This window comes from Python bivittatus, unplaced genomic scaffold (genome assembly GCF_059951505.1).
Source record: "Python bivittatus isolate LINGU-HERP-01145 unplaced genomic scaffold, Pbiv_v1 ctg000330_np1212, whole genome shotgun sequence".
NCBI classification, from domain to species: domain Eukaryota; kingdom Metazoa; phylum Chordata; class Lepidosauria; order Squamata; family Pythonidae; genus Python; species Python bivittatus.
This window is the reverse complement of record NW_028277058.1, coordinates 58,355,970-58,381,915: the sequence shown is the minus strand read 5'-3', so window position 1 is coordinate 58,381,915 and position 25,946 is coordinate 58,355,970. Positions and strand designations below refer to the sequence as shown.

At 41.8% G+C, this 25,946-nt stretch overlaps 1 protein-coding gene across 2 annotated transcripts in view; it reads left to right on the top strand.

Moving 5' to 3' along the window:
• ITIH2 (inter-alpha-trypsin inhibitor heavy chain 2) overlaps positions 1-25,946 on the top strand; it is a 43,589-nt gene that overhangs the window by 13,368 nt on the left and 4,275 nt on the right. The window contains exons 9-20 of one of the 2 annotated variants that reach the window (XM_088141405.1): positions 740-856; positions 2,790-2,958; positions 4,252-4,377; positions 4,717-4,898; positions 5,695-5,880; positions 6,969-7,108; positions 8,033-8,205; positions 8,294-8,410; positions 17,841-17,960; positions 19,401-19,484; positions 22,307-22,420; positions 24,011-24,209. In XM_088141405.1, the coding sequence (XP_087997531.1) occupies positions 740-856; positions 2,790-2,958; positions 4,252-4,377; positions 4,717-4,898; positions 5,695-5,880; positions 6,969-7,108; positions 8,033-8,205; positions 8,294-8,410; positions 17,841-17,960; positions 19,401-19,484; positions 22,307-22,420; positions 24,011-24,209 (1,727 nt within the window). The remainder of the gene's footprint in view (positions 1-739; positions 857-2,789; positions 2,959-4,251; positions 4,378-4,716; positions 4,899-5,694; positions 5,881-6,968; positions 7,109-8,032; positions 8,206-8,293; positions 8,411-17,840; positions 17,961-19,400; positions 19,485-22,306; positions 22,421-24,010; positions 24,210-25,946) is intronic. The other variant, XM_088141406.1, reaches the window with a different exon arrangement.

Here is a 25,946-nt window from a genome sequence, read left to right as displayed (position 1 = left end):
GTCATTGTCTCCATCAGTGATATACTTCCCAATCTAGCCTACAGCTCTGGTATTTCTTTGTGGTGTCCCATTCAAGTGCTAATCAAGACTGTTCCTGCTTAGCTTCCAAGCTTCAACAAGGCCAGTACCCTAGGCTAAAACTGGGTTTGTGTAGGCATAACATGGTAGGTGTGCATTGAAATACACTATATTCAAACCACACAGTTAACCTGTTTATAAACAAATTTTGTGACTGTATTTGAAAAGCATGCCAAGTTCAATTACTTTTTATCTTGGCCAATTATTTTGAGGTTCAATGCATCATGAGAACCCAGCCTGCTAGTTGCTTATGGTGTTGTTGTGTGAACCCAGAAAATGGGTTAATACAATAACTAAGTTAAGTGTGTTATATGAACAGAACCATGGTGTTTTGTTAACCCAGAACTCAGGGCATATCTGTCAATAGCTGATCTTGTGACTGGTTTTCTCCCCAAGATCACTGTTCCTTCTCTTGCCCCTGGTCAAAAGGACAAGAAGCCACATCTTTGGATGGGTTGGTGGGGTCAAAATTGGCAAGATGGTGGGCAGAGCATTTCTAATTTTTATATACACAGAACGCCTTGGGAACAAATCAGTGCTAGGACGCAACTGAAAGGAAAGCAAATGACTGACATTCCTCTCTGCAGGAAGCCCCAAGTTTTTAGGGTTCCCTTAGAAATCCATCAGAAATAAATTCTGCCCTTCTCACTTTCTTTTCCAGATCTTCAATGGCTATTTTGTCCACTACTTCGCTCCTGATAACTTGGAACCTCTGCCAAAAAACATCCTCTTTGTCATCGATGTCAGTGGCTCGATGTGGGGATTAAAAATGAAGCAGGTAAATGCAAGGTCCCATGAAGAGTTGAACTTCCTGCATGTAAAGGCTGGATGATCCCAAAATATTACTGCCATGGTCCAATTCTCTTTCTGTCTCAAGAGGGATGATGGATCGAGAGAAAATGTGCCTGCTTTCACAAAATATGCAGAAATTACTTATTTTCTGGGTCTGCATGATACATTGAGTCATGCGCTGCCCAAATGGGCTGGGTTCACACAGCTATGAAGAACCTAACTCAGGTTTAGCATGTTGTGTGAATGGAGCCACTAGCTTGGGCATCTCTGGAGCAGGGTAAGGGGGCAAATGATGGTGCATGTGATGCCATCACACAGATGAAACAACCAGCACCTTGAGACAAGTATGTAATCATATTGTACATGGGTCATAATTTTGATGTCATCATGGATTTAACAGATATTAAGTCTTTATCTGTCCTGATTAAATGTGGTTGTGTGAACACAGGAAGAAAGTCCTGGGTAGGGGAAAAGGCAGGGGATTCCCAGGTCTTATAGGGCAGCTCTCGCCCAGGGCCGGACAATGTCATTGGAGGTGTGGCTCAGGTTTAGGCCACACCCTAAGGACATCCTCCAGCTTACAGTAGGGATGCAGAGGAAGGATTGATTAAATATGTTTTGTGAACCCTCAATGTGGGGGATGCTGCAATCTAAGCATTCCGCAAACACTCCTCAGATAGCCTCACATTTTAGTATATTTAATTCAGTTGTGCTGTCAAAAGATCCAGATTCTGCATTTCCCAAAGTATTGGGCTCACAATAATCAAAGTTAGGGAAAACTCCCGTTTAACAATTTGTAGCTTTTAGAATCTTTTGGACTCTAGGCAGCTAATGACATTTAAAGTACACAATTTAAGTAACATGAACAATGCCAAGATGCAAGAAGGTGTCTTTTCCTCCCATGCTTCCTGAAAAAAGGTCAAGGAAATTAGCAGCAGGCAACTTAATTGAACAGAAGAGAAAAGAGGAATGAATATATTTAGCAGAAACTTAAGGTAGCATCAAAAACAGTTCAGGTAAATGAAACAAGAAAAGAGCAAACATCCAAGAGCTTTGTGGGCTCTTAACAACGAGCTAGAAATGTCTTGTTACTGAAGTTTTCAGGGAACAGCCCTTCCTTTCATCAGATGCATAAATATATATCTTGAAGTAGTCATCATGTTTCTTTTTTTAAAATATATATACTGTATATAATTTTTATTAAAGAAGTTTTTCCGCAGAGTAAAAACAATACAAATTTTAAGTTAAAGATAAGAGAAATGGAGAAAAGTAATAGAAAAGTGAAAAAAAATAAAAAGAAATAGAAAAGAAGGAGAAAGGAAGGAAGGAAGGAAGGAAGGAAGGAAGGAAGGAAGGAAGGAAGGAAGGAAGGAAGGAAGGAAGGAAGGAAGGAAGGAAGGAAGAAAGAAAGAAAGAAAGAAAGAAAGAAAGAAAAAGAAAGAAAGAAAGAAAGAAAGAAAGAAAGAAAGAAAGAAAGAAAGAAAGAAAGAAAGAAAGAAAGAAAGATGGGTGGCTTCCAATCTTCTTAACAGCAGTTATAACTACATTTATATTTTACCCTCTCTAGGGTTACATCAACATTTCCTTCTTTCCATAATCTACCCTTTCTAATCATCAAATCCATAAATCATCAGTTAATTTTTTTCTTTTTTCAGCAAAAAATCCATAAGGGGTTTCCAGTTACTAATAAATGTAGTAGTTGAACTTTCTCTAGTCAAACAAATTAATTTTGCCATCTCTGCTGTTCCATCACCTTCACCAACCATTCCTCCATTGTAGGTATTTCAGAATCTTTCCATTTTTATGCATATAGTTGTCTTGCAACAGTGATCATAAAAGTAGTCATCCTGTTTCCAATGAAGCAGACTGTGATGCACAAAAGCTTATGAAATTTTATCTGATTTTATCTGATTTTTCAGACGGTTGAAGCGATGAAGACCATACTGGGTGATCTCCGATCTGATGACAAATTTTCAATCCTCGACTTCAACCATAATGTCCGGTGCTGGAGAGAGAGCTTGGTGCAAGCCTCCAAAATCCAGACAGATGCAGCCAAGAAGTACATTGAGGGAATCCACCCCAATGGAGGTGAGCGAGAGACCCAAGGAATCAAAAGGATTTGTTAAAAGAGGTCTTGTGCTTGGAAAGTTTACACAACCTTGGGTACGCAAGGCTTCTCTGCACTAAAAAGATTTAAGTCACTTTTATATTAAGTTCTCTTGGCTTTCCTCAAAGAATCTTGGAGAATGTGGTGGTGAGAAGATTGAAAGTAGTGAGAGATTATTCGCCCCAATAAAAACATTCCTGTTATTTGTTCAGAATTGAGCCAATAAATCTCTATTGCCTCAGGACAGCTAAGGTCGTCTATCCTACTAAGCCATAACGTCTCTTCCTCCTGTCGTCTCCTCCTTCTCCTTCTCCTTCTCCTTCTCCTTCTCCTTCTCCTTCTCCTTCTCCTTCTCCTTCTCCTCCTTCTCCTTCTCCTTCTCCTTCTCCTTCTCCTTCTCCTTCTCCTTCTCCTTCTCCTTCCCCTTCCCCTTCCCCTTCCCCTTCCCCTTCTCCCTGTGGCTTCATGCATGAATCTGTCTGCTGTGGTTTATAAACTTTGCAGAGGCTTAAAATTCTCATTTTGACCCTGAAACCTTTAACCCCCTTGAAAATGATTGGGCCCTGAACATCTTGTGTGTTCAGTCTGAAGAAGGGGTTCATGGACGGTTCACAGGGTACTGGCAAATCTTCCTGCTTTTGTCAAAATAATAAAATCAGCATCATTCTGTCACTCCATGCACTATGCCACTTTAGGGCATTCATGTGATATCACAAGGCACATCAAAAAGGGGCAGGATGCACATCACAACTACACAGTGACATTTTCATCATTTGGTGCCCTCAGCACCCATTATGGGTGCCACCACACCCCAAGATGGTTGCCTGTTGTGGTGATCCCAGCCAATAGCATGATCTTGTGTCAGCCTCACTAGGTAAACCAGAACAGAAAATCAATTCCACAGGAAGACTAGAACTATACTTTATTGAGATAGGTTATAAAAACAGGACCTTGCAAGTCTGATTGTGCTGTATCTCCCCTCCTTCTTATACTCCAGTGAATCAGGGAGGTGTTTGCTTGATTGATTTCCAAATATTATATTGCTTCCCAAGACTTAAATAATGTTTCAGCCCTCTTTGCCTGGGTAACATTCTTGCATAGTGTATTTCTATCAATGCCATTTCCCTTACTCTCTACATCCTTCACCAAACGTTAAACTTATGCTTAGCTCTCCTGCTAAGTATGGAGAGAAGGAACTTCTCCATAAAGGGGACTGGGACACCTTTCTTCTTGCTGCATCTATATATTCTTGTTGCCTTTTTAATTTTTAACAGGAACAAATATCAATGATGCCCTTCTCCGAGCCATCTTTATCCTAAATGAAGCCAACGCTTTGGGAATGTTGGATCCAAGTTCTGTCTCCATGATAATATTGGTATCGGATGGAGACCCAACTGTTGGTAAGACCTGGACATTCAGGCTTTCATTTCACTCATAAAAACCAGAAAAAACAGGTTTTCAATAAATGTATGAGAAATTGCAATTGGAATAGCTTGTTCTATTTCTTCTTCTTTGCTCCTGAATGATTTTAAGACAGTGTTGTCCAAACTTGGCCACTTTAAGATGAGTGGACTCAAGAAGAGTGGATGAGTGAACTCAAGATGAGTGGACTCATGCTGGCTGGGGAATTCTGGGAGTTGAAGTCCACTCATCTTAAAGTGGCCAAGTTTGGACAACACTGCTTTAAGAGGATAGTCCTGGGAGAATGTCCCCATTTCTGTCTTTTCCCTTCCTATCAGGAGAACTAAAACTGCCAACAATTCAGAAAAATGTGAAGAAGAATATCCGGGATGATACCTCTTTGTTCTGTCTTGGAATTGGCTTTGATGTGGACTATGATTTCCTGAAGAGATTGGGTACTGAAAACAATGGAGCCGCACAACGGATCTTTGGAAATCAAGAGACATCTTCTCAGATGAAGGTGACTTTCCATTGTCCTTTGCGAAGTAAAAGAAGGGAGAAGGGGAGGAGAAATCCTGAGGCAACATGTTCTTCTGACTTTTTACAGACTTTTATAGAACCTTGGTAGTTTTCTCCATTACAGTTCTGTCCCATAATCTAGGTCGCCAATTTAACAGTTCAGATGGTTGTTTCCTTCCATATTTTGGCCTAACTCGTTTTGACTGTGCCAACAAAATCTGTAAAGTTAATGATTGAAGGGATCTGGAAAATTGTCCAGGCTTTCAGGTGCTTTTGATTGAGAAGGTCTTTTTATTAACCTCTACCAGCCCTAAACAGTGGAAGGTAAAGTTTCAGATATTGAAAAGCCTCATCAGGAAACTAGGTTCAGTCATGGGCTGTCTCTCACAAATTGAGAACGGTAGAGTCTTGGATGGAAGAGCTGGGTCAGATCCAGTCATGGATATGTGGAATTCATATTCATATTCATATTCATAAATTCCACATATCCACAACCAGGTCTCCAAAGTGGTTGGGGAGATTTCCAGCAGAAATGTTACACTATTCCTTGGCAATCCAGATGTGATGATTTTATATCAGGATCCTGATCATAAGCATAACCAAGATTTGCTTTATCCACTGAGTCCATTTCTGTCTTTGCTGCTGTTCCTGAAGTTCTAGAAATAGTGATGAGTGTCCAGGATTAGAATGAAGGTCCATAAGGACTCAGCGGGGGATGTATATCACACCTCTGGCACAAGAGTCTTTCAAAAGTAAACGTCTAGTGCCTATCCTTTTTTTTTTTTTTTAATTTGCAGAAATTCTACAACCAGGTTTCTACCCCACTTCTCAAAAAACTGGAGTTCAACTATCCCGAAGGATTGGTGTCTGATGTAACCCAGAGCAGCTTCCAGAATTATTTTGGAGGATCAGAGATTGTGGTATCAGGAAAAGTTGACACCGAAAATGTGCAGCATTTACAGAGCATTGTAACAGCCACAGCTGTAAGTACACCTCGCTATTACCCAAACGTGATGAATTTGTGGAATTATCGGAATTTTCTCAAACTTTTGTGGAGAAATTGTGAGTCTTCCGGACAAAAGGAGGCTGTACGTTCTTCTCCAAACCTAGCTCCAGATATTTCTCCCTCTAGCTACATAGAACCCACCTAGGTGACAGCAAAAAGTTGATCTTGGCTAATCATGAAAAGTTAAGCAAGGTTAGAACTTGAACGAGAAATCCTGGGGAAGTAATCTAGGCTGAGATATTACCATAAGGGAAAAAGTAATTCCCTAAATATAGTAATGGTGAGCCAATTCCATACCGTTGCCAACAATCTCGATGTGTCCTGAAGTTGCAGGGTGTTGAGCATGACTAAAAGGAGAATTTACCTTTAGATGCTTAGAACTTTGCAGAAAACTCTTCAAAACAATGATTTTGTGATCATTTCCCCCCCAAAGTCAATACAGTTGCATGACTTGGTTTGTGTGCAGTGGTCATTTCTTCTTAACATGACCCACTGAAACCAGAACAGTCATTAGAAAAGCCTGCCCTGGTCATTGTTCTCTCCAGCTATAAGTCCTCTCTGCTTCAATTTGCATGGCCAAGAGTTAGGAATAAAGGGAGTTTGAGAGTCCCAGGTCAGAGAAAGTTGGTGTTTTGGCAAATCCCATGTAGGAGAAAGTTGTACTAAAGCAGCTATTGGTCGGAGGCTGATATGTGCATCTCAGAATTCACCCTGGGTGAGCAGGAGTCCTACATGAACCAAAAACTTTTCTTCACTTGCTGCGTCAACCATGGTTTCAGGGCCATGGTTTCTCTTTGCTAACAGCCATCTAGATTTTTGCAGCCCTGATCTGGAATCCTGAATAAATCTCCAAGTGGGAGCAAGTGAAGAGGATGGGTAACAGATCCTTTAACCTACCTCACAGATTTTCTCCAGTGGGTGAATAGTTAACTGTTTCTAGCGAGACTAGAGACAGGATGGATGAAGTAACCATTTTAGCCGATGGTGAGAAGCACAAAATATTGAAGTTGGGTTTGCTAGCTTAGACATTTGTCATCTCTCTGTTTTGTTCTGTTTTTCAATCAGTCCGATGCCCAGTTAATCTTGGAGACTCTGGCAGATGTTGAGGGATTGGATGAATTTCTGAATAAGGATAAGCATGCCGATCCCAAATTCACAGAAAAGTTGTGGGCCTACCTTACTGTCAACCAACTCATGGCTGAGAGGTAAGAAGGGAAGACTGGATTGGCTAGCAGCTACCTCGGAGAAGGAAAGAACATGGTTATTCTTAACCACTGACTGTGTTTATACACTATGCTGATCCAAGTCACAAGATCAAGCAGATGCATAGTGTCCTAAGCTTGACTAGTATTAAACCTGGTTGATTTTTATGTGGTTTAGCAGGTAGCGTGAACCCATCCCATCTTGTAGTTGATACTTCAATGTATCGCCTAGCTAGATAGCTCTATTTGGCCAATCCTGTTCGTGCTTGGAAGGCAAGCAAGGTCAGATGTAGATGGGAGAACACAAGGACATCCAAGGGCTGTAGGCTAGACTGGGAAATAAAAGTAACATTTTAGAAAAAGGCAGCAGCAACTCTGTATCAAGCCAAGGAAATGACAAGGATGGATCACTAGAACCCATCTTGAAGATGAACAGCCATATCTGCCTGGGTGTGATCAGTGATGGCACAACCTCACAGCAGGATATTCATTAAGGGGATCAAGCAGCATTGTGAGATTGGAGGCTGAGAATGGAAGAGAAAGGAGATAGAAACCATCAAGGGGCAGAAGGGGAATCCATGGGTAGCAACTCAGCCCCAGTGGCGAGAAATCTGGGAAGAAGCATTTGAAATTTTTCAGAGACTCCCTTAATGACCTCTAGAATTTGTTGTACACTGCTTAGAGTCACATAGTCTGAGCTGGGCACCATATAAATGCTTCAATATGCAAACAAAGACGCATGGGAAACTCCTCCTACGATTTCCAAGGAACCATGCTGAAGTCTGTGGCTCTTGCGTCCTCAGTCTTGACCAGCTCTGTGGGGCTTGACCTTAATTAATGGAGGTCCATTTGCACCTAATATTATCAAACGGTTGTCTGTCTTTGAGTTTAGGCTTTGCCTTCTTTTTTTTTTTTGAATGTTGCCAGAAATGTAGCTCCTACAGCAGCACTGAAAAGAAACATCACCAAGGCCATTTTGCAGATGTCACTGGATCACCACATTGTGACCCCGTACACAGCTATGCTGATTGAAAGCCCAAATGGAGAAGAAATGATGCTGGCCGACTCCCCTCAGGACCGCAAACGGGCCTGCTGTCCAGGTGACCTTCTGCCTGTCCCCGTCCAGATGTGACACAGATGGAAGCAGTTGGAGGTCCTTACAATTCATGTCTTTTCTGCCCCAAACAGGTGCTCTAACCATTGGCCAGCCCAAGCCCGAGAAACCTATCCCAGCTTGGGCCCCGCTGGGCTCCAAAGACCCACAATCGGTTCTTATGGGTCCAACTGCAGCAGCTGTACATACAGGTAAAGGAAGCTCCATCCATCTTCTCATCTTGCTCATTGGCTGGGTCCTCACTCATGCTTCACCAGCCCAGGGAAAGGCCCAGTGATTGTATTCACACAACACATTGACCTTGATGAGTCTTAACCTCAGCTTGGGTTTTTGTGGCTTTGCAGGATGGGCGAACCTAGCCTGTTTTGATTAGTGTGTGGCTCATGAGAACCTAACATGGGTGAATCCAGGAACCAAGAGAAGTGTGGGGTTCTTGGTGCTTTCTAAGCTTGGTTGTTTGTTTGCAGATGTTTCATTACCCAACTAGGGTAACATCATCAGTGTGAGTGAGTGTGGGGTTTGCTCCCTGTTCATAGGCACTAGCTTGCTCTGCCAGTTTTGACAATAAACTGTGCAGCTGGAAACTACACCCCTACCAAGCCTGACAGGTCAAGCAAACCCCACACTTCCTCGCACTGATGACAGCTGCCCATCTCACCATAGCGAGTCTGGGCGGCTAGGCACAATTAAAAACTAATATCAAATAACATCAAGCTTAAACTACATCCGAGGTTTTAAAAAAAAATCCACCACCCATTCCTGGTGTGATACTAATGGGAGCAATAAGTTAGTCTAGTGGCAAACTCAAGTGGCTTTGAGTCGTGCAAGATTGTTATCAGATGAGGGCTAATCAGAAGCAAGAGGGGAGATATTAGCAAGCTGGGGACGGCTGTTTGGAGGAGGAGAAAGAATTTGTGGTAGGGTTAAGCAGAGCTTCAGTTCAGTCCAAAAAGTGCTCTGGACAGGATGAGGCACAATAGAGGACTTAAACCCCTTTTAGAGACAATCCAAGTGTTGCTGAGTCCTACTTTGGAGTTGCTTTTGCACACTTAGTCCACTCAAGCAAGTACCCCATCGTCCTGGTTTGTAAATAGATTGAACCAAAACCTAATCAAATGGACTGAGTGGGTTCTCCCAATGCACTAAGCCACAAAGAAACCTAACCAGAATTATTACTAGCCAAGTTTAAAGTATCACGAGAATGCAGCTGCTAGGTTGGTAATTGGCCTGGTTAAGCTCGTTGTGGGAATGTAGCCTTTACAAACCCAAATAGCACCTTATAGAGGAAGCCTGCTCAATAACCTTAGAATATTGACTACCAGCTTGGGGAAAAAACCTTGAAAATGGGTATATGTTTGTAACAAAATAACCAGGAAAAGGATATGGTTTCTGATTGACCAGTATCCTTAGCAGAACAACTCTTATTAAGAGTTGACAAAAATACATTTAGTATCAACTGCGTGGGAAACTCAGGGAGGCAATGAGATCCTGATTTAGCAGCTGAATGACCCAGAGTGGTCCTACATGGCCTAACCCCCATCACTGCATTTTCTCCTTGGCCTTTAATATCCCTGCTGAACAGGAGGGACTGTTTTTTATGAACTTATGAACTTAAGTTAATTAAGGATACACTGAATGAGGATGAAAACCTCTTTCTCTCTATGGCAGTGTTTCTCAACCTTGGCAATTTTAAACTGTATGGACTTCAACTCCCAGAATTCCCCAGCCAGCATGCTGGCTGGGGAATTCTGGGAGTTGAAGTCCATACAGCTTAAAGTTGCCAAGGTTGAGAAACGCTGTTCTATTGATTTCCTTGGTTCTCCAAAGTCATTCCCACATTACAACCAAGTTCATAATACAGGTGGTCCTCGCTTAGCGACCACAATTGGGACCAGAAACGCTATCACGAAGTGCTGTGGTCATTAAGCAAAACATCATATGATCGTGACTCATGATTTTACTTCCGCCTTCTCTATTAACCCTGCTTGTCACAAGCCAGTTGGGAAGCACACAAATTGTGAGCACATGGCAGCAGAATCCTGCAGTGGTCATAAATGTAAGGACTGGTCACAAATCTGGGTTTTTTTACACTGTTGTATCTTCAAATGGTCGCTAAACGAGGCAGTTGGTAAGCAAGGACTGCCTGTAGGCCAAAAGGTAGAGAAGAAGCCAGCTTTGATCCTCTTTGTGTGTGTGGAGTGTGAATTCTCTCTGTTGCTTGTTTTCCTCGCTTATGTCTGCTAGGTGTTGCAGAATAGTACGAAACTAAGATTGGTCAGGACTAAGATGAAACTAAGATTGGTCAGGACTAAAAATGGGAGAGAAAATGCACACAAGTGGCGTTTGTATAACTGTTTCTCTACTTTAATCTGCTCCGCCTGATGCGGTGCTGAGATCCCTACCAATTTCGCCAACCATTTTACAGCTTCCACTTTTTTCTACCTTAGTTTCAGGATGTCTGAAATCTAGTTTTGAATTTCTTCTGAGACAGTTGCTGAGCTTGGTTTTCTGTCGAAGGTTTATGGGTTGTTGGTTTGTGAACCCGGCCTGTTTGTTAGTTTAGAATTCCATGTATTGTACAACCCCCAATGTGTTAATTCAGTAACTAAGTTAAGGGATGTTGTGCAAACACCATTGTCGTTTGCAGAACCGTCTTCTCCATGCTGATCGTTTCCTTGCTGGTGAATCGGCTGGTCGACTTCTCGAAATCATCCTGCGTCCAAGAACTCAATATCTGTTGTAACTTTTTCCTAGACTCCTCTACTGCTTACTCCTATCACTGACCCATATAAGGAAAATTATTTCCCCAAGGCCCTCCATGCTCAACAATAGCACACACGCTCCCTTTCCATTGGGCTAATTATTGCAACAGTACAAATAGCCTGCCCGATTTTATGTATCAGGCATGTTTGCAAGAGAAGCCTTAAGCTGCTTCCCACTTACTGGGCTACGTTTAGGAGATGGGAGAGAATGAATAGTTGAAGCGAGGTGGGGTGCTTGTTGGAAAAAGCCAGGACACACTCCTGGTGCACAATAACAGAGGGTCCCTTTGTTCATCCTCCTCCTTGTGAATTGTGAGTGAATAGGGGACAGGAGGGGAGTGTTCTTGCTGGATCTTGAGTATTAAATTCAGGGTTCATGCAGGCGTTGAGACCCGTTTTATTGAACAGGAGTTATATGTGGTGGGCTTAACAGAGACTAGCAGCCTTCTACTCCAAGGGAGGGCTGGTGGAGGGGAGTTGATAACGCTGTACACAAAAATGCCTACATGCATCTCCTTTGCCTCCCTGCTCGACTTGATTTTAATTATACCATTAGAATTATTAGATTCTTTTAATTATACAGTAAGAAGAAATGGAAAGGCCTTCTGCTACAAAATGTCAATCTGTGACGTATTCTTTATTGGCAATAGCAGGAGACCCCCCTCTGCTGTTTGTTCGGACGCTTGCTGGACGGGGAATGAGCCTCAGGCTTAAATGGGTCTTGGGGAGACTGGCCACGCCTACCAGTGGCAGCCATTTTGTGAGTGCACCCAAGACAGCGCTCAACATTCCAAATATGCCCCCAAGCCCCCCGATTGTTATCTACCCATCTTGACCATTAGACGTACTGGTCGGGATACTGGGAATCAGTTTTGAGCCCCCTTTTAGCTTCTCAGCTGTGTTTTTTCTTATGGAGGCCACACAGGTGGTCCTTTTCTCAACCCACCAGGGCCGTTTTTTAACACATATTTTCTGTAACTACGAGGGTCGTTTGGAACGACTCCAGTGGCAGCAGAGTGGAGGGATTCCTTGGCATATCCAAGAAAAAGCTGTAAAGTGGAGCCGGGAACCGGCTCCTATATTATAAATACGCATCAGTCACCTTGGCAAGTCTGTGTAATTCACCTTTAACCTGGAGGAATCTGTGATCCATGTATGGCATTTGGCATGGGAGAGAGGGGGGATAAAACCAAAGAAGGGAAATGGGGTGCTTCTCCCATGTCTTGACCATATACAGCAGCTTGGAAATTTGATGGAGGGCGGTGAGAGGTGAAGGGTAGGGTGGAAACTGCTAATTTTTGCATGGAAGATTTCTAGTGCTTTTTTAAAATTATTTTTATTTTGGGGAGTAGCTTCTTGGGGGCTCCTCCCATCATTTCAGAAAACCACAGGAAGCCTTTGAAAGCCTGTTGAGAGCGGCGTTCTCTCCTGGTTTAGCAAGGCGAAGGTCTCTAGGAATTGGCCCTTGTCGGATGTGAGCAGCAATCTGTCTCCCTAGTGACATTTCTTTCTGCTAATGCAATACTAGCGCCCTTCACACGGCTAAAACGGAGAGATTGTTCTGAAGAGTTGATAGCTGCCTTCTCCAAGGGAGAAGGAGAAATATTTCCTTTTTCCGTCCTGGGTCTCTCATTCATGTGCCCTGAAAGACTCCTGGATTTGCTGAGTTCCCACCTGTTGCCTTTGTAAGCAAAAGAGCCTGACATCCTGGGCCTTTTCCTTACGTTGCTCAAGCTCACAGAATTTTACCTGCTGTTCTCTGCAGCATTGCCAGCCCCTGCACTGACCCGACAATGCATCTATGCTAGTGTTTCTCAAACTTGTCAACTTTAAGACGGGTGGACTTCAACTCCCAGAATTCCCCAGCTGGCTGGATGACTTTGGGAGATGGGGTTTTAGTCTGGGAAGATTGATGTCAGGCCTAGCCCAAGGAACTCCTGGAGACAATGCCAATTCAGTCCAGCTACAGTATGTTTATTAGCTACAACCTCTAGCAAGAATCTTCCCAGACTAAAATCTCATCTCCCAAAGTCATCCAGCCATAACAGTGTGAATTCCTCAGGGAGGTGCCAGTCTCATCCTCTTGTTCCTCTCACGCAGTTCTGGGGAGCTAAGAAAATGTTTATCTCCCTGAGCCTGGCCTTCATAATTCCATTCCATCACAGACAAGAAGCACAACCATGAATCCTAGCTTTATCTTCATTGTAAGGTTATATTAACAGAATCTTGCAAGACTGGAAGTATTTCTCCGTCCGCTCCTTTTACTCTCCAGAAAACTAGGGAGGGTCCCTTCTGAAACACTTCCCACACCCCTTCTCCTTCTATGGACTGAGATATCTTTTACATGCCAATTGTCCAGTCTGTGGCTCTTCCTCCTGTCTCCCCAGGTCATTCTTACATACCATTACAAGTGGGCAGAAATCCTCAGAGACAGAAGGTCCTGTTATGTGAACCTGGATTGATTACTTAGTTTTCAGTACAGTAAGTCATATTAATTGGATAATTTTAGTAACTACGTTTAGCAAGTTGTGTGAATGCAGCCTCTATTTCATAGCCAGTAAGAGGTGATCATGGGAACAGAATGGGTACAGGAAGAGAAGGATGGACAAGTGGTCTGATTCAGCTGCAGTTCCCCCAACTGGGAACCCCTTCCATGGGACTGGGCTACAACTTCTGCATGGGAACTGTAGTTTGGTTCACTAAGAAAGCACTAGATTGAGGAATGCTGGCTTTTAAACCTTTTTCAAATATTCTTTGAGGAGCGATACACTTTGGGCTGGGGGCATATGGCACGGAAGTGAAAGCCCATGGGTGAAAACCAATGTCACATCTCTCTCTCTTCCATGTCATGTCCTGAACCGAGACTGCTTCAGAATTGAAGAAGCAGAGTGAATTTCTCTTGTCCCTGACTGAATATATAATAGCAGAGTTTTCACACCCTACTGATTATGGGAAATGGCTTCCACATTGGGAGCTTTGAATCTGATTACGATAATGGCACAATTCATGAACCGACTGAACAACTCTCAGTCCGGTTCTCTGCATGCCATCTGGCAGATGCAGTGTATATTGCAAAACTTTTGCTGTGCATTGACCTTGATTGCATTTCCAGGAAAAGTGACAGTTCTAAAATATTTCTGATAGGGGCTACTGGGGACAATGCAACTTACTTTTTATATAAAAGGAAGATTGCTCATTGGCTATAGGACTATTCCCCAAATCTCAGAAAAGCAGACTAGCAGAATTTGGAAATGGTTGGCTGTTTATCTTCCATCATCTACCCCACAGACTTAATTTCTTGGCTGACTCTGGAAACCCACAAAAGATTAGAGAACTAGTAATACTGAAAGTTTGGATAGGACCTAAAATCATCTAAAAATCATCCAGATCATAGGATTTGGAGTTAAATTTTGAGAAGCTTTTGGTTTTTAGATTGTCAGGCTCCCTGACCAGGACTCAGCTGTAATTCTCCAACCCATAACTTTATATGCCTTAGCTTGGCTGTTAGGCTTGAATTCAACAGAAATCTCCAACAGTCAACCCAACATTATTGCAACTAGCCTGAAGCCCATTAAACAGCCGATAGCCCCTTGTCAGAGAGAGGCTACAATTCATTTTTATGGCCATAGCATCCTAGCCCCACTGCTGCTTTTTCCTGCTTTTCCAACATTTCAGAGGGTTGGGTGTTTTTTGCTTCATGAAGCTGAGCACTCATTAGTTGTTGATGTTACTGACATCTGTGCCCTTAGAAGCTCTGGCTTTCTGTTTATGCCTCATCCTATTCCTTTTCCATACTCTACCTCCTCCTCTTCTATGTGTCCTGGAAGAATCAGGAGCTTTGGGGGATGGGAGAGGGCCAGGAGAGTCTCAATAGGAGGAGAAGATGGTAGCAATTGGTCTGAAATGGCAGTCACTAAGTGGAGGCATTAACTGAGTTGTTATAAGCAAATTTGATTGTGGGCAATTCTCTGGTGAAATATCTTGCTGGCAGTTAACATAGCAATTGATCTAAGATAGCTTTTTTATTTGTTTGTTTTCTCCTTTGAACTATGGATGATGGGCAGAGGATAAGAGGTGCTTCACATTCAACTGTGAAATAAGGCTTTCCAAAAATATGCCATAAATTGAGACCCCCTATCAGGAAGCAGATGTTTGGAGAAATAGTGATTGTGAAAAACCTGTTGATTGAGCAGACAAGCTATCTTAGGGGTGGAGAGAGGCCATGACAGGGATAGAGCCATCTTGCAGAAAAGATTGATTAGTACCAAAACTGCATTAAGATCCTTGACATATAAAATCCAAGGATATTGCATTTCCAGTTCTTTGTGGATTGGGGAGGGGCTGCAGCCAACTAGGAGACTTTCCAGTCTGAGGCTTGGCACAGTGACAAATGTGTCATGAAGAAACATCAACCTTGAAATTTTGTAATGATCTGTGGGAATGACCTTGGGAGAAAGGGGGAAGAGCCACAGCCTGGAAACCGGTCATATAAGAGACAGCTGAGCCCGCAGAAGGAAAAGGGGTATGGAAAGCATCTCAGAAGAGACCCTCCCTAGTTCTCTGGAAAGTAAAAGCAAGGGAAGGGAGAAGGGCTTTCAGACTTGCAACCTATACAGTAGCCTTACAATAAAGGTAGTGTTAGTACTCATGGGTTGTGCTTCTTGTCTGGATTACCTCGAAGGACTGACAAATTTACTCAGACCAAAGGCCATCCAAAATCACCGTGAAGATGATGGGTGCTTTTCACTGCTCCCCAATATCTAGCTACCTGGCTCTTGGGATAGAACTGCAAAACCTCCTCCCTTAAGGAAGGAGGAACATATCACTCTCATTGTGCCTGAATTTTCCCTGCTCCCAGAAAGTGGAGGAGAAAGGAGGCAAAGGGCCTCCTGAAAGCCATCCAACTGAGCAGTACAAAGGGGTTTTACTTTATACATTGTTCATGCATTCAGGTAGAAGAAATGGACTTAGTCTGCTAAGGTAGCAGTCTCCCTTCTGGCTCCAAGACTCTCCACAGGGTGAGCTGGATATCAGAGGAGGTAGAGGGTCTCCAAAGTTTTCTGAGTGAAGAATAGACTTAGGGAAGTTTTCAAGATATGAAATATTCTGGTTTACATGGGAAAGCATTAGACTGCTTGTTCTGCGTACTTGGAGTGTAAGTGTCAAAATGATTTTTAGAAATGTAGTAACCTGACTAGGCGCTATGCAAGCTCAAGAAGAGTCTATAGATGTTCTAAGTTTTTGTGGTCTGTTCAAGCTTCTAAAGCAGTGTTTCTCAACCTTGGTGACTTGAAGATGTCTGGACTTCAACTCCCAGAATTCCCCAGCCAGCATGGCTGGCTGGGGAATTCTGGGAGTTGAAGTCCAGACATCTTCAAGTCACCAAGGTTGAGACACACTGTTCTAAAGGATAGCACATGCCCTCCAGAAGGTAGTGCCAATTCTGAAAGGCTTCTTTAATACCAAAATCGAGTTCCTTGTTAAAAATTTAGTCTTGTTTGGCTGTTAGCAGCTGCCAAGGAAAGAATACATAGAAGTGAAGATTGTCTGAAAATGCTGGAGTTGCTTGTACAATCCCAGTTCCTAAGACATCAGCCTATATAGCAAGGAGATGGGCAGAATCTGGATGGTGGAAGATGGGTTGAGATGTGAATCTCTTAAGATCCCTCTTAAAGGAAACCCTAAGAGGACAAATCAATGGTATGGTCAATGCAGCAAAGTTAGGAGTAAATTTAGAGTAGAAATTGGCAAGGCCCAAGAAATGCTGTCCAGGGAGGAATAATCTACTGGGAAGATGAATTGTACTTTAGTTAGAGCCATCTGAATTTCTTCAGAGGAAATACAGTAGCAGGCATGACAAAGGAATATTTCTCTAGCACAACATCGGAGGCAGTTGCCAATGAAAATGCTGAAGAATTGCTCAGATCTGATTATTATGGAGGGCAGAATCCTCAGAGTAAATCAACAAATCATCCAAATGAACTATCAAGAGCTTGTCCAAACAATCGTGGAAAATATGATCCATAAATCTTTGAAGATGTTTGAGGTGGGGATGGGGAGAGAAAGGCCAAAAGACATTATTGTGTGTTCAGATTTCCCATTAGTAACAAAGACAGGTTGTTAAATAGTTATTCCCCTCTTTCATATCGGCTTCCCTGAAGGGAATGGTTGAGTTCAAGAGCTAGTAAACACGCGCTATACATAGAGATGTTGCCAAATTGCAATGCCCATTATCTCTGACTACTGGTAATGGTCAGTTGTCAAAAATATATGAAGGACCACAGGCTATTTCAGATGAATAAGATCATCATCATCTCTGTGTCCTTTCTTTGGATTTCCTAAGCTTCTGGTTAGATTCTCTAGATATCATCTAACTTCTCTGACCACTGATGAAAGGTCAGACAGATTTGGAGTTATCCAGATTTCCTATCTCCGTTGGGGCCAGGACTCCTTCCCCAGTCTCTTCCTTGGACTGCATTAGTTTCTGTTAGGTTCTCCAGTGCCTCTACTGAGTTACTGACAAGGGTATCTTATTCCTACATGCATTCCTTTTCTCTCTGAAACTCCATCCTTTCCCTCTCCTTCCCATATAATCTCTGTCCCCCACTCCCAGCTTTCTGGTCACTCATGTGGATAGGAAGAAATGTTATCTGGGGATCTCAGAGACTGTGTAAGATCATCACACACTGTTTATACAAAAAAAAAAAAAGGCTTTGTGTTACTAATTATGATGAAAAAGAAAGACCAGAAATGATAAAATGAAAATATATCATGTAAACAAAACTACATTTAGCCCAAGCTTTCTATTGCGTATGTATTAATCACCCATTACATGTATCTCCTTCATTTATCTAAACAGGATCCTTAGTTATTGGCCAAGAACCGAGTGACAATTCCATCCCATCCTGGGTGAAGCCCACAGCGAAATCGGGGGGTCCCTTAGCTGTTGTCATGGGTCCAACTTCTGCCATACCTGCAGGTAACAAATGTTGGACTGAGTCCCCTTTATCCAGATGTGAATCACTCTCATTCATATTTTCCCAAGGAGGGCATGAATCAAAATTTGCTCATTTGCTGACATCCAATGTAATTTGCAATCCTGAAAAGATTGCACAAAACATTGGCATATTAAGAAAAAGTGGTTGTAAGTATATATTAAGGGGAATGGGCAATTGCTTCTTAAAATATACATGTTTTCTGAAATTACACAGAAAAAAAAATGTTTACAGAAAGATAAAGATTTTTTTTTTAATGCAACTTCTAATGACGTAGAAGTGAACTTGAAGAGAGAGAATAAGAATCTGAAGCCAACCTGAATTTGATAGATTTGCCCCAGCTGTAACTATGGGATGGACCATGAAGAGAAACTTAAAATATAATGAATGAATGATGGGTTATAGTTACAGTGATGGGAATAGATGTGCTAGTAGCCCTGGAGGAAAGGGACTAGCATTAGTGCATCTGGGGTTTGATCCAAATGCCATACCCCAGATATAAAAATATCATACCATTAATCCCTTAATTGACCCAAATATATAATATATTGTTCATATATGCATATAGAGCGTGTGCAATTGCACATCATCCTTAACTGGGTTAGTGAATTATCTCATTTTCTAGACCAGCATGCAACTCCCAGAATTCCCCAGCCAGCATGGGAGTTGAAGTCCACATATCTTAAAGTTGCCAAGGTTGAGAAACACTGGTCTAGACTATAAAGCTGGCAGTTATTCAACACACAAGTTTTGGTGTAGACATCATAAATTTTAGAACTTGAACAGAAAATGTTTTGAGAAGGCAATCAACACTGGGAAACATCTTGATACATTCTGTTCTTAATGATGTCAACAAATGTTGGGAACACTTTCAATTAAAAAAATAATAATCACCACACTTTATAATTTTTTTAAAAAAGAAAAGAGTTCTGAACTTATAGAATGCCATAGAAGAACTAAATACACACCATACCTGACAAATTATAAAGACTTATTTTCTTTGATAGTTTTGCTGGCAGCTATTAATATCACCTTGCAGAACTCCCTGAAACCTGTATTTGACAAGAACTTCATTAATGACTTTGATGCTGTTGAAACAGAATTTACAAGACTAAATCTGAACGAAAGACAAGGACCAGAGTTGTATCAAGTAGCAGATGCAACTTATTAATAAAATATTGGTTCTCTTGAGTCAAATATAACCCTTTTTCTTTGTGACAACCATTGATAGTGTTGGGGCCCATTCCAAGTCCTAAATATTACAACCAGGACTCCTCCAATAAATTCAATGAAGCTACTATTGCCAGAAACATTTTGTGACAAGGAATGGAAGCGTATCATTTTCATCTGAACTTTCTTTCCCTGCAAGAATTGACTGCTACTCAGTGAGATAATTAGATTTAATCCATCTTCTTCCACAACAGGATCTTTAATTTTAGGGCAATACAAGGCTGATAACTCCAGCACCCTGCCAAAGAACCCAGCTGACAGCAAGAGGATACATTCAGGTAGAAGAAATTGTACCCACTCTCTGTTTTAGTTCATTGCTTCTTTGGTTCAGGGGGGCCTGATACATGGGGGAGATCCCTTCCCATATCCTTGGATCTGCAGCAAGCAGAAGGATGTTTTCCCCCCTGCTAGATGCAGTTCATACATCATAGGCAAGACATTTATTGATCTAACACACCCAGCCTTTAACAACATGACTTTGGTAGTGGTGGTAGTGGTAGGACCATCAATTCCATCAGCTCTGGTTACCATGCAATGTTGGCTGGATGATGTCAAATTGTGGATACTGATTTGGTCCAGCATCTACCTATGGACTATCGCATGCTGCACAGAAGTCCTTGGACAGGATGAGAAGGCATGATAATCTCCATGGCTTCTTGAACCTTTTCCATGACTTCAGTCTCATTCCAAGTAGACTGGATGCTGGGATGAATTTGGAAGTGGTAAAATCAGGAAGTCCTTGGGTATCAGCGGTAGGGAAGGGGTGGTATTTACTCCTCTTGCAAATATGGCATTGACTAGTTTCAGTATCAGGGTGTGTTGGGCTTGTTGAGTTGCAACTTGGGAAGAACAGGAGAATCTAGTATTTTGCTTCATATCAGCTTAGACCACTGGACTGTCCAATCAGTATAGTCAACAAAAATTAGCAGCAGCAGTTTGGGGTTTCAACCCAGGGTTCTGCAACCCTGCATGGAACTGATATAAATTGAACTTGGAACAGTTGGCCTTCAAAACACATACTCTGTCACTCAGCTATGAGATGTTTATGTTTTTCTAGGAAACTAAGTGCAAGCTGGATGAGAAGTGCCTGTTGGATAAATTAATACATTCATTAATTCAAAAATGGATGTATTTTAAGATTAAGCGTTTTTTTCCTCTAAGCATGATCTGTTACCCCTACGGTTTTATGTTTGAGAGAAGGATTTTTCTTTACTGATTTATCTGAAAAAAAGAAACAGTTATTAAATAAGTGGGAGAAGTAGGTTTTGACTGAATTCAAATATATTTACCCTATAGGAAGGTTAGATTCCCCCAAATAATTACCTGTGAAGTGAGGGCTTACCTTACATTTGCTAATAAGAATATAAGAAGATAGCTGCAGAAGACCCTGAAGATTAGCTGTGGCTTGTGAAGAGTGGCTTGCCTGGTGAATTTAACCATTTCGGTAAAGGCAGAACAGGAATTCTCTTTTTCTTTTCTTCTGTGCTCAATTTCATCTTCCATACTTTATTCAATACTTTCTCTTTTACTGAGGTAGCCCTCCTCAGTAAATCTCTTCCTCTTCCTCTTCCTCTTCCTCTTCCTCTTCCTCTTCCTCTTCCTCTTCCTCTTCCTCGTGGGGAGGATTTCACTTTCAGACTTGCAAGATTCTGGCAATGTAGCTTTACAATTACCTCTTCCTCTTCTTCCTCCCCCTTCCCCCCCTTCCTCCTCCTTCTCCTTCTTTTACATGTTTGTGTATGTGTGTCTGAATGACTGCTATCCAGAGATGGGGATCAGTTACTTTTATAAATGGGGCTCATTATCTCCAGGCAATTAATTTTGATAAGGAAAGAGAGAGAGAGAAATAATGGGCAGATCAATAAAGAGAAGCCATTGCAGGCAAGCAGGCAGGCAGAGAGAGAGAGAGAGAGATATCTCTAGCCCTACCTGAAATGGTATGGAAAGACCTTGGGAGATGGGGGCAAAGAGATGCTGTGTAGGGAACGGTCAGATAAGAGACAGCATAGCCCACAGCTGGACAGTAGGCAGGGCAAGAGGCTCAGAAGGGACCCTCCCTAGTTTCTTGGGCTGTAAAGGAGATGGGTGGGGAGGATTGTACTTTTGGACTTGCAAGATTCTGGCAATGTAGCTTTACAATAAAGTGGAATTAGCTCATCTGGTCTTGATTCCTGTCTGATTTACCCAGTGAGGCCGACACTACCCTTCTGTTTTTTGTTGTTTTGAATACTATACCCGTCTGCGTGTCGTATCCACTCCTTTATTGTGGAAGTCTCCAGGATTTCTTTCAGTTGGAGGTGGCAACCTGTGATTGACAAGGCAAGGAAACTGGACATTGTACAGGATTTTGTCTGGGTTCATAATTGTATTTTTCCTTGGAGTAGATCAATAGTTTCTGTTTAATCTTTGGAAATCCAACTGTGACACAGAGGTGAAGATATTGGACCAGGGGTGGGAGACCTAGATTGTAGTTCCCCTCTCAGACCCAGAAGCTTCCTGGGAGTCTTTGGGGCAGTCATTCTCTCTCAGCCCAACCTACCTCACAGAGTTATTGTTATGGGGAAAAGTAAGAGGAGGGAGCACTATATATGCCATCTTGAGTTCCTACAGGAAAGGTGGGACATAAATCTCATGCACAAATACATAAATAAATCTTCATTTCATTGTCTTGTTCCTTTGCAATAAATACACTATATAGAAATGAAACAGAGAGATGCCACCTTATAGGAGTGGAGTTTTGATCACTCATTCCTTCCCTTTGATCCTTCATGCTCTCTCACAGCCTATTTATTTTCTCCCCTGCCGCCCTTCTTGGACAAACTGTACCATTGTAGAAACGTTTATCTTTGAGCCTAGAATCCTAGTTTTTCCTTCGAGAATTTTGTAAAGAACCATGCCCGTGGACATGGTCCCAAGTGATTATTCTTCCTGGGATAACCAGGAGAGAAAGTCTTTGCATTTCCAGAAGTCAACATGACTGGACAACCATTCTGAAATCTTTTAGTGGGTGTGGCTACAGATTTGCAATGTAAGACATGTAATATATTTAAGAAGTGCTGATTCGCATTCTCTGAGGCGTTCCCTTTGTCTTTGTTTCCAGTGGACAACGATCCACATTTTATCATCAACCTTCCAAGGCAACAGAAGAACATCTGCTTCAATATTGATTCTGAACCAGGGACCATCCTGAATTTAATTTCAGATGCAGAGTCTGGTAAGAGAAAAGTGCAATCTATGGTTTAACTGAGAGGCATAAAAAATGGGGTTGGGAAAAATGGTTTTCCAAATCATAGTAGTGAACCTGGGAACAAGTCAAAAGCTGGCAAAATCACTCTGGGATGCAAGCCAGTAGCCTCCCAGTTGGGAATAGAGTGCTCAGGTCTCCTGAGGCTCAGACTGGGAGATGTAATAGCTCTGTTCACATAACAAGTATTAACCTTAAGAGGGGTTGGCATTGTTCACAAACACACTAACTCAGACAAACGGTTAAGAAGAGAAGGAACTCTTCCTGTTCAATTGTGCAAGCAGCTTCCCAGCCCACAGAGTTGGTTCATCATTTCCCCAGTGAGACATAATCCTAGAGCGGCAATGCAGAAACAAGCCTTCTCTAGACACTCTATCTCTGTTGCCATTTCATTGATGAAAAAGAGGCATAGATGATCAAGGAAGGGTGAAAGTCCTCCCCATGCCAAGATTCTGTCCATAATTCTATCTGCCACCCAGAGTCGCTTTGTGTGAGATGGGTGGCTATATAAATGTGACATATAAATAAGTGAGTAAGTAAGTAAATAAATAAATAAATAAATGCGCCAACCCCAATTGTGACACTACAGATACTTATTTTTTTTCCCATTCACTCTATCAAAATATATAATAAATAAATAAGCTAAGAGGTGAGAAAGGGAATAGCAGCTGCTCAGTTTCTATCTCAGGGCTTGAGATGACCTAAAAAGAGCCAGTGGACAATTGACCCAGGACTCCTGGATCATGGGCTGTTGATGCGTGGAGATGGGGGAAAGGACCTAGCAAAGGGATGGCTTGAATTGAGTGAACATGATCAATGGCCTAGATTTCTACAAGCTAAGGGGTGGCTCGGTAGGAAAAGGATGGGACATTAGAGGCGGTTTCCCAGTGTGACTCTTGGAAAATCCTGACTGTGTTCAAAGTCTGATAGTAAAGTGAGATGGATGTCTGGGATAGATATTTCACCTTAAGTGTGTATAGATGTGCTGGGATAAATAAACATTTCACTTTAAGCATCTATAACTAGTAGTATATAAAAATGAGTTAAAATATCAAGTGTGTTTGCATTTTGCAAGCAAATTTAGAGAATTCCTCCATACCAATTATACAAATAGCTTCTTTTACCTGTACACCATAGTCTTCTTATCATGTGGATCTGGACACTGCCAGTAATACCTTCTCCTTCTCCTTCTCCTTCTCCTTCTCCTTCTCCTTCTCCTTCTCCTTCTCCTTCTCCTTCTCCTTCTCTCCCCTTCCCCTTCCCCTTCCCCTTCCCCTTCCCCTTCCCCTTCCCCTTCCCCTTCCCCTTCCCCTTCCCTTCCCCTTCCCTTCCCTTCCCCTTCCCCTTCCCCTTCCCTTCCCCTTCCCTTCCCCTTCCCCTTCCTTCCCTTCCCTTCCTTCCTTCCTTCCTTCCTTCCTTCCTTCCTTCCTTCCTTCCTTCCTTCCTTCCTTCCTTCCTTCCTTCCTTCCTTCCTTCCTTCCTTTCTTTCTTTCTTTCTTTCTTTCTTTCTTTCTTTCTTTCTTTCTTTCTTTCTTTCTTTCTTTCTTTCTTTCTTTGCAGGAATTACAATTAATGGGCAGCTTATTGGAGCCAAGAAATTCTTGAATAATAAACTGAACACCTACTTTGGCAAGATTGGATTTAATTTTGAAATGAAAGGCTTAAAGGTTGAAGTCAGCACTGAGTCAATCACCTTAAAGGATGGTTCTTCCACCAGTTCTCTTTCCTGGTCAGAGACAGGAAGACTCATTCGGAGGAGGTAAAATCATGGCATCTGGTTTTGCACTTTATCTTTTGTTTCTATTCATTTCTATTTCCCCATGGCTTTATGTTGGTGGAGGGAAATGTTCTTTGAGTATTGCAGTTGAGGATTAAAAAAAACAAAACTAATTGCGCCAGTGAAGTGTATTACAGAAAATAATGTATCTGTATATACACACACATACTTATGCACATACACAAACTCATCATACTACTCCTTTCCGGATATGCATCATTAAGCAAAATGCAGTAAAAATAGTATAAAGTGATAAGGAGATAAATTGGAGGCAGGAGTTAAAAGAAAGGGACAGAATTTAACTACATCTGGTTTACACCAACACCATTCATGATACCTTTCTGGACTTTGAAGACAGCCTTGCTTCTACTAGGTGCACACATCTCTTTGTAGATACATGGTCCTTGAACGTTATATTTTCTACCTCTTTTCTTTTGAGGAAAACTCCTTTGACTCCAGTTATCTACAACTTTCTCCATCTTCCCTTTCACTCTTCCTTTATGTATTTATTTTGCTATGTGTTAGTACTCATGTTTGTGTTCAATCCATATTTCTGAACCCCCTTTCATTCTTGACTCTATCTCCTCTCCTTTCACACACACACCCAGCTAATCCCTCTGTAGATTTTGCATTTGCTCTTGTTACTCTTCTATTGGTGTGGATGGAGAGTAATGGGATTCTTCCAGTCTTCAGACATGAATGCCGTCTCTTCACCCATAGAGTAAACTACTAGCTAAGGCATTCCATAGGCATTCCTATTTTAGTCTTTCTCCAGTTAACTCACCTGCATCTTCAGCCTTACGATTTTTTCAATGTTCTCTTGACACTTATGATTTTCTTTTTATCACTTTACTTGTACAGTAGCATGCATAGCATTCATTTCAGTTCAACTCTTCGACATATCACCGTCATTCTGATACAGGCCTTGAAAACACTCCTTCCTCTGGGCTCCCCCTTCACTTTCATTTCCAATCATTCCATCACTTTTATTTTAATTCCACTCAGTCTGCTGAGTCTCCTTGTTTAGCTTCACCCACTTTGAAAGCCATCTTTTTTTCCCATCAAAATCTTTGGCTTCTTTCTTTATGACTAAGCTATCTTTACACACACTGAGCAATAATTTCCACTCACCTCATATTTTGAAGCAGTCATTCTCTTTCACTCTGTAACTAATTCTTCAGCCTCTATTCCAAGCAGCTTCACATCCTTTTTCCTTACGTCTGTTTTCCATTCATTGGGTTGGGTGATTAGTTTATCTTGCCTAGTCTAGTTGTATTTTCTCTTAATTCTACTTTCACTCTTGATTCTTCCATTTCTTTCTTTTACTTCCATATCTACTTTTTCCCAGATCTACTCTTGACCAAATAATGATCTGTTCCAAATTCAGAACCTTTAATCATCCCTGAATCCTTCACTAATTCTCTCCTCTTTCAGACTGCAGGTAGGTAGGTAGGTAGGTAGGTACACACAGTTTACTAATGATGACCTGTACAGGTATGTATGTGTGTGTGTGTGTGCACCTATGTGTAAAAATATGTACGCAATAGGCAAAAATGCAAACAAAAATGCTTGGGTTTAGAGAAATGTGCATCAAAGTGGAGAAGACATTTAGTGCAAAATTTGGTTTGATGAATTTTACTTGCTGTGTGCACCTGAATAAGAAATGGAGAGAGGATGTGACATGTTTGTAACAAGGAGAAGCAGGAACTGACAGATTCA